This window comes from Psittacula echo (assembly GCF_963264785.1).
Source record: "Psittacula echo genome assembly, chromosome: 7".
Classification (NCBI taxonomy): Eukaryota; Metazoa; Chordata; class Aves; order Psittaciformes; family Psittacidae; genus Psittacula; species Psittacula echo.
In genome coordinates this window covers 40,345,707-40,357,491 of record NC_137740.1, presented here as the reverse complement: position 1 = coordinate 40,357,491, position 11,785 = coordinate 40,345,707, and the positions used below count along the sequence as shown (strand labels likewise).

The 11,785-nt window shown below is 42.4% G+C and overlaps 2 protein-coding genes across 6 annotated transcripts in view; one reads left to right on the top strand and one right to left on the bottom strand.

Annotated features, from left to right (window-relative positions):
* Window positions 1–779: 779 nt before the first annotated feature.
* COMMD2 (COMM domain containing 2) lies at window positions 780–6,714 on the bottom strand. Of its 2 annotated transcripts, XM_080622777.1 has the most exons (5): window positions 6,496–6,714; window positions 6,289–6,366; window positions 5,784–5,866; window positions 4,309–4,482; window positions 780–3,793 (listed from the first exon to the last, which is right to left on the bottom strand). In XM_080622777.1, the coding sequence occupies exons 1-5, from the start codon at window positions 6,707–6,709 to the stop codon at window positions 3,596–3,598; spliced, it is 747 nt and encodes a 248-aa protein (XP_080478903.1). In that variant the 5' UTR covers window positions 6,710–6,714; the 3' UTR covers window positions 780–3,595. The 2 variants fall into 2 exon arrangements, with proteins under 2 accessions (XP_080478903.1, XP_080478904.1); XM_080622778.1 differs by lacking the exon at window positions 6,289–6,366.
* A 1,077-nt stretch (window positions 6,715–7,791) lies between these two features.
* RNF13 (ring finger protein 13) overlaps window positions 7,792–11,785 on the top strand; it is a 41,745-nt gene continuing 37,751 nt past the window's right edge. The window contains exon 1 of one of the 4 annotated variants that reach the window (XM_080622774.1): window positions 7,792–7,861. The gene's annotated coding sequence lies outside the window, so the exon portion shown is untranslated. The other 3 variants (XM_080622773.1, XM_080622775.1, XM_080622776.1) reach the window with 3 other exon arrangements.

Below are 11,785 nucleotides of genomic sequence, written 5' to 3'. Positions count from 1 at the left end.
TACAAACTTTGTTATTTTCACAGATGGAGTGAAAGATTGCCTTTCCTTATGTAGTTAGAATAAATTTTAATAAAGAATCTGGAAGAAACAAGTTGTAAAACTGATGATTATGGTAATTCCTAAAATGTATTCTAAAATTTATTACACGGTCAAAGCTGCACTTTTATGTATGTAAAAGCACTCTGCTCACTATCTGCCATAGAACTACTGGTAGCCTTTAAAACCTGCCACAATTCAAACAAATAAAAATCCAGAACCCTAAATGAAATAATAGTATTTGCTATGGATACAAATAATCTGATGGACAAGTGAAACTTCAAGATACAACTGTACTAATAAAACTGCCACAACTTATACCTGAAAATAAAATCAGCAAGAGTATTTTAAAAAAGAGATTGTGCTGTAATATACCTGACCCTGAGCACAAAGCCAAGCACAGTGTGAGAGGAGACTTCCTTCCGTTTGTTTAGAGCAGTAAGGACCAGCAGAGCTTTACTCATGGAGTTTTGCCAAGTTATTCCTAACCTTGGGACTTCCTTTCCTATGCACTATCTATTGTTAATCTTTCAAAGTCACAGCATAGGAAACAGGCGTTCTTACAAAAACTAGGACTGAAACAAAGTCACCATTCATACCTTTGACTCGATACATGGACACATTTCCTAAACAGCACTAAATTTAAACCAGTAATATATTTAACATTAAATTCAAAACACAGTGTTAAAGACAAAATCTTAGTTCAGTGGGTTTTCTGTTAAATGAGAATTGTAGGCCTAATGCAAAGTTCAGGTATTGATTTTATTTATGTATGTATAAATTAACTCCACCGCTGTTTAGATGAAAATAGTTTTCCACGTGTAATTCAAGGAACATATAATTAATTAGCCAGGTGAAAAAATACTTAAGTCCAGTGCATTAAAAAATCATGAGAAAGCGTGGCAAGGACAAGCAAAAGTGCAAGAAAATATAGCTTACAGGAGATACTAAATACACTTCAGAGATGAGGAACTGATTCAAACCTGGATCAGAGACTTAAACGACAGATTTTACAAAATGGACAGTGATTATATGAGTTCATTCAAAGGATTAAAAACCAGAGAAGGAGAAAGAAAAGTGTTGCCTCGAGTTTACTCAGTACTTAAAAGAATATAAATATTTTTCAACACCAAACAAATTATGTTATCCTGAGCTTTAAGAATTGGGGGTTATATATTCTTAGCTAAGTGGCTTAGCAAATTCATTAGCAGATCGAGAAAGAATGTCTTAGTTACTGAAAACTGGAAGTTCTATTGTTTTCAGTTTAAAATTAATCATGAATTCAAAAAATATAAAGTGAAATACATCCCAAGCTAAGTATTTAGACAAACAATTCTTACTGGAAGGCAAACACCGAAATGATTATGTAGCGAAACTTCTCTTTTGTAGACAATAAAAAACAAACTTTCTGCCCCCTGCTGTTTAGACCAGGAAAAATATCCGGGATACAAATCTGTTGAGACATGTATAGCTAAGGCTGAGCCTACTTTGCTTTTGAGAAAATAATCCAGTTTGTACTTGAACTAGTTAGATGTTTAGTTGTTCTGTGCACTTGGACTCTGCACTGGCATAATGTTTGCCTGAATTTAGTGCCCCATCAAAAAGGTGCCAGGGAGCAACTCGCAAGTTGCTGAGTTGGTAAACCCAGACCTTACTGACACCCACAGGAAGGGCAGCTCTGCAAAACAACATTAAGTCTGACACGAAACAAAACAGTCAAAAGTTCTACTTCAAGGTCAAAATATTATACTCCATAGTCAAAAGATGTTATAGGTGAAGCAGTAATGTAATACACTCAGAACTTAACTGATGTTTGTAAACTGCTTCAAGGTTAAAATGTTGCATTGCCTACACATTGACTTTGATTAGTCACTTTGGAAAAAAAGTTACTGAACTTTCTAAGACACAAAAAGCTTCTAGGACTGGTATCCAAAACTTCTATTTTGCTGCTGTAAGTCCTAAACTACAGCTACAGTGAGAAGCTGGAATAAAGAGAAAAACCTGGCCTACATATAAGCTGTTCTGTATTTCACCTGAAAATGTAGACCAATTACAGGGGAAAAAAAAAAAAAAAGTACTAATCCAAAATCCTAAGTAGTAACAATTAATTACTTTTAAGTACCACATACTAGATGTGAAGAAAATTTTGTGACTCTATGAAAAAAGTCACCACATATGAATGGTAAATGAAACCCGTTACCGACTTGCATACAGAAGAAATGAAGTTTGTTCACACAATCATCACACTGCACAAAGCAATTACAGAACAAGCAACTCCCTGTTCCAGGAAACTGACCTCTTTAAATGAATGTTACTGATTAAAGCACTTTTGCCAGGCAGGTTTCCTTTGGAACAGTAGCTCTCAGAGGTCCAAACATTCAAACCAACAAGAAAACAATGCATTTGGGACCATAAAGACCCAGTCAATGCAGAAATTTGTGGTGTTGCCATGACAGTAAACACACAGCTACTGCCAAGATCTGTGTGTTATAGTTCCCTCTTGCCCATCTGTCCTTTTCAACGGCTTTATGATGTACCCTCACTAGTCACAGTGTAACATTAGGAAAAATATTTAACCCTAGTCCCAGAAGCTACAAACATTTGTATTAGATTACAACTGAAAAATTATTTTTGACATAACCTTTGTTAACACTTTTTTCTTGAAAATGGAAAAGCATCATTTACATTGCAATACTTGGCTAGTCTTTCCTTTGTGAGCACACTACCCAAGCAGGTAATAAAATGGTTGTGTTTCAACACAAGATCAGATTCAGCAGAAGTCAGTACTATTAACCTGCCTCCCAGCCTACAGTTTTGCTTCTGCCATTTCTCAGATCACCTTTTATCTCTAACCAGGATATGCTAGCTCACATCTAGGGCATGGGGTTGTCTGTGGCAACTGCTCCCTGCAGAAAGCTGAGGCTGCCTAAGCAGGGGCTACAGCTGACTGTGTTAGAGTGGATTACCCTGGTCATACTTACATAGAAGGGCAGAAAAGCAATGTAATGTCCAGCCTCCAAATTGACTGAATCTTCCACAGGAAGAGGGCAGCAGTCACACATTGACTCCTGCATGTACATGGGTCTAGATGGCGGAACCATTCTAGATGGAAGTGGTGAAGGACCATTCCCACCAGTATAGTTTTGTGGGTTTTTTTATTTTATTAACTTCAAACAGAAGCAAAACCAAGGGAAAAAGCTACTTGATAAATCTAAAAACAAATATGCAGCTTCATATAATATTGGGACAGCTCTACTGAATGTAGGAGAGCTCTTCAAGTGGAACAATACTGATTTACAGCTAAAGAAATTCTCAGCATAGCACACCACATTTCTACATTTGCAAGTAAAGCAAAACCAATTACCTATCTCCTATCAGGCAGGTGTGTCAGGTTAGCACCCAGAGGACATTTAGCCTATAATTATTACTGGTTCAAGATCCTGGCACAGGACAGCATTTCATCTGATCCAGATGTTTATTTTTCTTCAAAATCTATTTGTCAACATTGTTTTCAGTCATTTCACAAACTGCTCAGTAAGACAGCAACCACTGATCATTCCTATTTCATGTTGCGCACTATTCTCCTGCAATGGTTCATTTTCATTTCCCCCAGCGCCTGCTCCAGCTGCTGGATTAGGTGCAGGAGGGTGGAAGGGTCCGCTTGCAACACGTGGGCAGTGTGATCGTTGTTCTCATTAAGGTGTAGTTTTATAGTCACAGCAGGCTTGATCTGTTGTCTCAAACTCCTGCTTGCAAGCTGCATGGTGGGGTACAGATGAAATGGGAACAGGGAGACAAACAAATGTGGGTTATCAGCTTCCACATTTACAATTCACAACTGGTTTGAAGGACCTGCTCAGAGGACTGCTTAAAAAATCATTTTTGAATCCTTTAAAATCCACATGAAAGACACACACAATCTATTACTCAGTTTTCTCATTAGGCAATACTTATCCACTTGAATCAATGTGATAATATTTCTGAAAATCAGGTGACAATTTGAGATTGAATATATTTAGTATATGCAAATATTTTTAACCCACCAATGGAGCTATGAGATCAGTTTTCGTAAGGCAACAAATATATTGCATCATTACATATCCTAATCACCTCATAACTAGCTATCTCAGGTGCAATCACAAAATTATGTTGGTTTTAAACACATGAAAACCTGCTGCCTCTATTTCTTTAAACAATATAAATAGTTTAGTACTTGTTTATGATGTCAAAAACACGTAAAGTAAAATGCTGAACACTGAGAACAGCAGTTACCTGCACATCCAGTCTCCACTCAAGGTTGTGGTAGCTGGGAAGCTTTGGTGCCAGCTCACTCAGAACACTCCTGATCTCTTTCCTGTTATCAAGGTACAGCTGGAGCAGCAACTTGTTCAGTTCATCTGAGAATCCCAGAACATGAATGGAATCTTGGAAGTCTGTCTCAGAAATCTTGAAGTAACAATTTAGGATTTAATACAGAACTGTGCAATAATCATTATTTCTTGAGAAAAAAAAATAAAACTAAGTAAGTATTACATATGCTATGGTGAAGTTGTTCTCCTGCATGAACATATGAGGACAGATCTACACCCAGGACAAAACAAATAATCCGGGTCAAGTGACTTACATGTGTTGATGTATTACTGCTGGTTATTAGGAGCTTCAGGAACAGTTTTGGAATAGGTTTTTATAAGAAACATTCAACACCCTCACATTTAAGCCTTCATACCAGGGAACAAAATGCAACACAACAAAGCATCTGAGCTTTGTCACGAGGAAGTACATATTTTGGTTGTCAATTTATCAACAGTATGTGAACATAATACTGATACTCAAATACTCTGAAATGACCTGAATGTTGGCAGATGTAAGCAAGCACCAGGTACAACTTCAAGGCCCATGTTACAGTAACTCGGCAAGGCACCTAGAAGCCAATTCCCTCAGCTTCAGCCTTTGTGCTGAACCGGAAACACGTGGCTCACCCTGGTGGCAGCAGTTACATATTCAACAGCAAGCATCACGTCTTTACAGCACATTCATTCATAAACACATTCTGCCACATTCTATATTCTGCCACAGTACTCTGTATTTATCTGTTATTCAAGCCACCCTACCTCCCTCTAGGGAAGATTCTGCACTATTTCAACCTCTCCTCCACCTCACTTCACAATGCCTGCTTGAGTTTTATTTGGAATTCCTTGTCTCTTTATCCCTTCTCCATGTCATCATTGTTCAAATATCCTACTTTATCAAAAGTAGGAAGTTCTCCCAATAGAATCCATAATTATATTATTAACACCTGTTTACACCCACCCAAACTTCTGATGACAAGAGCTGGAAAAGATCTCAAACCCACCACATCAGATAAATGTTAGGATGCTTATCAGGCAGCTAGAACAGCACACATCCTGCGCAGCAGCTGAACAACAATAAAAACACCTTCACTCAAGTTTTGTTATTTAGAGCATGCTTAATCCTGAAGTATACTTCTCTATACCAACTAAATTACTGCATGTTCTCCCTATACATTATTAAAGCAGTGTCAAGTCTTAGCTTCAGACATGGAATACAAATTCCAGTCATCCACAGAGATACAGTGTTTCAGTAAGAGACCCCTTTTTTTTGAAATTAACACATGCCATCAGAATTGTGAACTAGGTTTTCTCTATTTATCGGTATTTTCAGAGCTCTACTTGTTTAGATGACACCTCTTGGTGTATCCTTGAATTTGAGAACAAAGGGATCCTCACCATAACTTTGGAGCTTTCAGTGAGAAGATACATCAGTCCTTCCACTCCATGCTGAATGGTGTCAACATCGATGTTAAGTTTTCCTTCAAAGAAAGCATAAAGTACCCTTTACTTCCCCATTAAGCTGCCAGAGCATCAATGCAAAAAACCTGCAAATTCATCCCAAGCCAACTTATAAAACATGCATAGAAAAGTAAAAAACCCGAGAAGGTTGCACCCCCCTCAAATTCGAATGTAAGGGGGACAAACAGCCAGTTCGATCCCCGACCCAAAACAACCCAGAACCCCCAGAAGCCCTAAACCGCTTCTTACGGCTCAGGAAGGAACCTGCGCACTCTCGCCCAACGCCGCGCTCGCGCACGCAGCAACGCAGGTTTTGCCGCGGCCGGGCCGGCCCGACACCCGGTAACACCACCCTAGACTGGGTTGAGCCAAGCCCTCTCTCTCTCCCCTACCCCTCGGGCCCCGTGCAGCCCGGCTCCCCCCGCCACTACCCGTGCCTTACTGGCGGCCGCCTCGTAGGCCCGCGGCGCCGCGCCCCGCCGCAGCAGCTCCACCGCCAGGCGCCCCAGCTCGCCGACCGCTGAAACGAGAGAAAACTACCCTGCACCCCCGCCGCGGCCCACGCCCGTGTGGGGTCTTCCCCGCCGACGACAGAGCCGCACCCCCAACCCTCCCCCTCCTCCCCATGGTGCCCATCTCGGTGCCGAACCTGCGGCGCCCGCCCGCGGCAAGCAGCCCAGATCCGCCCTCTGCGCCTCCGACAGCACCAGCAACATCTCTCCACCCCGCTCAGGAAAGGGCGCAGCTCTGCAACGGTACCCAGCTCTGCACCGGTACGCGCCTGCGCGGGCCAATGCGGGGGGTGGAGGCCCCTCCTGGAGGGAGGCTGGAGGCAGCGAGGTCGGTGCAGTGACCACCACCATTTGTGACCGCCTTGACACCGTTCTCGGTTCTGCCGAGCTGCGCTGAAGTGACGTAACGGATCGCAATCCCTTGTGCCCTTCGCTTCCCAGAAATCATAAACTAAAGGTGATTAGACAGTAAGTTTGACAGTGAAAAAAAGGAATACATATCTTATGCTTGAAAAGCAAGTATAAAAATGATGGGAAAAGGTAAAAGAGAAAATAAAACAATGGAGATAACATGCATGAAAAAAAGGAGAGGGAAAAAAACCCCAAACCTGAATATTTGTACACGTGAGTGAACTTCTCTAGGAATCCTGATAATTGCCTCAATGGCAGCTTTCTTTGTGCCAAGAACATCAACAGGATAGTGCAGAGAAATAGACTATACGCTGGCAAGGAAAAAAAAAATACACAAAGCCGAAGACTCGAAACATACAATGAGCCAACAGGTGATACATGCTATGTGACCCCCACCTTGCTACCTTCCTTCCCCCACCCTCTCCTCCTGTCCTAATACTTTTTGTGTTTAGTGTAACATTTCTCCAGGGTACTTTTCTGGTTGATTTTTTTTTTTTTTTTTAACACAGAGTGAGATTAAAGCTAGAGGAAGGGGAAAACCATCTTGTCTCCCGCACAGTGCTGGAGTTCGATGTGGCAGCTTGTTAAGCCCCCTCCTTTGCCGGGTGCACCCCGCCAATCCGCACGACCGGCGGGCTCCGCACTGAGGTAGAGGCACGGCGGTTACGTTACTCTCCGGCACCCGATCCCCACGTACTTCGGCGGGACAGTTCCGCCGTCCCTCACTCCAGCTGAGAGCTTGAGGGCGACGGCACACTTCGGCCAGGCCACGATTCCGCCACGCTCGAGGGGCTGAGGAGGCCGCTCTGGCTGCCATCATCGGATACCCGTGATAACAGCCACGGGGCTCGCCTTTCTCAGGTTCCGCTATTGCTGACAACACAAGCGACCTAGGAAGTCCAACAACCAACCACCGCGACCCCGCACGATGAAGCCAAACCCTTCTGCCTGCCCGGCCGCAGCTGCAGCCCCTGGTGACGCGGCACAGGAAGCCCCGCCCCTCGCGGGCGGGACCTGCTGCGGAGCACAGCACCGCCACTCACCCGCTAAGCCCGCCCTGCGTCACGCGCCAGTGCTTGAGTGGCAGCCCGGGTAAGCAATGGCCTGCCCCCCCGGCCAACGTCTCTTATTGCTGGGCGGTGGGCGGGACTTCCGCTGTGGCCGCGGAGCGGACTGAGAGGGCCATGGAGTTGGTGTAGGCGCGGCTCTCGGCTCCCCGCGCCGGGCCCTGTGCCGGGCCTGCAGGTGAGGGCCGCCACGGTGGGGACGCGGTCGAGAGGTCCTCTCAGCACCTTTCCCTGCTCCTGGGCGTCCTGGTTTCGTGGCGGTTAAGGGGTTACGGGCTCTGTCACGCCATTGCGCAGCGCTTATTTGCCTCCACCCTTGGAGCAGCGAGGCGGGGCGTCTGTCTGTGCAGCTTTGGCGGAGCCACGGCCGGCTCCGCTGCGGTGAGCCTGGTTGCTCCTTCCCGCAGGCCCTCACACAGGCTGCGCGGAGGTCCGCCTCATCGGGAGGGAGGGTGGTAAGGAAGGAACTGAAAAGGTCTTCGAACGTTGCTCCAGACTGGGTAAAGCTTGAAATCTTGCTCTGACATGTCACGGACCCGCCTGGTGTGTGATTCCCCTCGGGCTGGCTGTGCGCTGTGGGACTGGTTGTGCTTGGAAGAGAATGATTAGCGCGGAGCCTGGCTGGCTGACAACTCAGTTGCTTGTAGAAAGATGGAAACTGGTTGAGAGGAACAGCTCGTGCATCTTACCAGATCTGAACACGGAGCGTGTTCTGTGTGCGTTAGTTTTCAGTTTTGTGGATAGGTGGATGTTCTGTTGATAGAGATTTAGAATGTTGTCACTGAGTTTGTGTCAGGACAAGGTTTTTATGTGGTCCTGTGATTTTTGTAAAAATGTTTTTTTGTAAAAATGTTGTAAGCATTGTAATCCTATTCAGCACTAAAGTAGAAATGTACAGGTATGCGAGGTTTTTTTCACTAATGAAAGGGGAAAGAGCTGTTCTCTTGAGAGTTGTAGTATGAGCATAACTACTCAGATAAGGAATTGCTTTGTGTTGTCTTCTGTTGTGAAATACTTTTTGAGCTGATAGAGAGGTAAGCATCAAATTTTCAGAAGCTTCTATGTACTTTGTGGAGCTTGGTTTGTGGATAGTTGCCAAAAGCTCTGAAGATTCTTATCTGTGTCCCAAGCCATGTAATTTCTTTATGACATCTGTCTTAAAAGTGCTCCTAAGGCTTGTTCACATTGGCAAGCATGAAACTAGTATTTTTGGCAGGATGTAGGTACTGTATCTAGGAGAATGTTTTCCACTGAAGTTGTTTATTCTGGTTTGGGAGTCAGTGCATTAGTGTTAAAAACACTGTGTTTCACAGCTCCTATTATTAATGCTGACAATACCGTTAATGACTTAAGAGGTAGGCAAGACATTCTTAGTGTCCAGTACAGCAGATATCTGTTATGTGTTGTCTCTGTGTCGAGCTTATCCAGCCATCCTTATCTTCTTGTGAGAAGGGAGGTTTCGGTCTCCCCTTTCTTTGAAAGTGTAATCAGAAACATGTTATCTGTTGTACAAACAACAGTACTACTGCTGTCTTTTCTTCATGGACAATACCTTGTCGAGTATATTCCAAGTCAGCATGTTTACTTCATGGTTGTCTTGCTGCTTGTAGATGTGCACACCTCACGTTCTTCTCAGTTCTGAGCTGGTGATCCTGTTCAGTCCTGTGAGGGAGTGGTGTAGCTCCTCAGGCTTGTGAGTTCAAGAATGTAGTGTGGGAGGAAAAATGATTCTCAAAATACCTGGAGTTACTTAAGGAGAACTTACACTGGAAAATCAGATGTCAAGTGCTGAAGATTAATGCAGAGTCAAGTTTAACTTCTTTTGTGTGGTTTACTGTATAATCTTTTATTGCATAAACCTGTATTTCTGTGTGCTCTAAGCTGCCTTGTTCAATTAACAGTGTAATCTACAAATGAGCCACGGAATTCCAGGAATTGTAAGGTGGTTTATTTTTGGTTTTGTTTTTTAAACTTGTATTTGAGGCAATAGTTGTTAGGCCCAGAAGAATCTGTGTGTAACTCTTTGAGAAGACTGCACTTGCATGCATGTTGTTACCAAGGACAGCTCTAGTTCTGGTATTTTTCTGACTTGCTCAATACTATTTTAATGTTTCTCTGTCTTGTAAGGTACATGCTGAATTTACTGTCTTGGTTAAAATACTGTGATAGCTTCAAGTGTATTGTTGCTTCTGTCTGGTGGAAGTTGTTATTTTTTTAATTTTTTTTTTGTTCTTTATCCTTTCAGTTTCACTGACATCCTCTTTTTAGGCCAGGCTGATAAGGGAAACTGGTAAATCTTAATTTAGAAATAAAAATTCATGAATGTCACAATTAATTACAGGTTCCTCTGACTGTAGCTTCTGTTCCGCTAACTAGTTGAAAGTTGCACGAAGTATCATGTCTGAATGACCAAGTCAGAGTCATGAGAACTGTTTTTGAAAATACCAGCTGTTTCTTCCCATTAGTAATGGTGAACTTTAATTATCTTCGTGTTAGTGTCAGTTTAAATCAAATTTAACTGACTGGTATTTAATGTAATTAATATTGAGGACCTCCGATCATGGGGCAGTGCTTTTTGCTTAAAAACCCCATAAAGAATATGGCAGTAAGACAGGAGTTCTTAGGTACTTCTTGATTGTGAAAGAAAATGTAGTAGTCCTGAAGGAAAATGTAGCAGTCTTGGCTGTGATTCCTCAGTTAAGTCAACAAAGTTACAATTTTCACTATGAATTATCTACAGTCAAAACAAATCCACATAGAACCATTTAAATAAGAATCCTCAATTTTGAGGTTTTTAACACAAAAAAGTACAAACAACTTGAATGACCTAATTGAGTTCAGTTAGAATTACTTCTAATTTCTCCAATAAAAGAAGTTAGAGGAGATCTGGATGCTCTGATAACAATATTAATCATGTACCATCTAATTTTAAAACTTGAACCTGATTTTTTTTAACTATTATAGCAATATTGGATCCAATGTATTTGCTGCTGTTTTGTGTTACCACCATTTTAATTTTATGTCATTTCAAGTAATTCCTCACTGCAAGATTGTAAGAATCAGTGCAGAGGCTTAGGTGTTCATTTGTGGACCAAGAAATTCTTCCAAATTCAGCAATGCAGGTGGCTAGATTTCATGCTGAAGATAGCACTTAGTTGTTGCTTGTTTCATACTCTGAAGTAGGTAGTGCACTGGATCATATGGTTTTTGTTGAATATGTTGGAGGTTTGAATGTTGGATTTTTTTAGCTCAATCACATTTAGGTGAGAGTTTTTATAAGGGGCATAAGGTATTTTGTACCTCTGTCTTCTTAAGAGATTGCTTGTGTATGGACATGCTATAGCTAATCCAAAGAGGAATGTGGAGTTCCTCTGTAGACAGCTAATCATTGTCTGTCTTAAGACTGGATTATGACTGTAGCAACAGCGCAAAAAGAAATTGTCATATGTTAACTTGTCAGTGGGAAACGGAGGTCATGATCTTCGGCAGTGGGTTGTGTTTTTGTAGTGAAAGGCATTTGGAAGTGAGAGCTGAGGAGGAGGTTCTTCCTGGCTGCTCTCATAAACAGTGACTACTATTGTTCTCATGGGGATATTCCTGATGCCAGATGTTTTCTGGGAATTAATGGTGATCAGGTTGCACACTCGTATCTTACTGTATCCCAGGTTAGTTAGAGGCTGTGTTAGGGTACTTATCCATGACTACTTGTTCTAAAGAGTTTTTGTTGTTAAAACAGTCCTCTTCAAAGAAAAACAGAAAGGTATTTGTTTAAGCATGAAAATGTATTGCCTCACTTGGTGAGTAGTATTGTTTGGAATAAACCCATTCTCTGTCACTCCTTTTTAAGACCCTGTACAGCAGACTCACCTGTTGTCCAGGTGGGTCGTAATGAAGAATCCCACTTAATCTTTCCTCTCTAAGCTTGTGTGCTTGTAGCTGTCCCACTGAA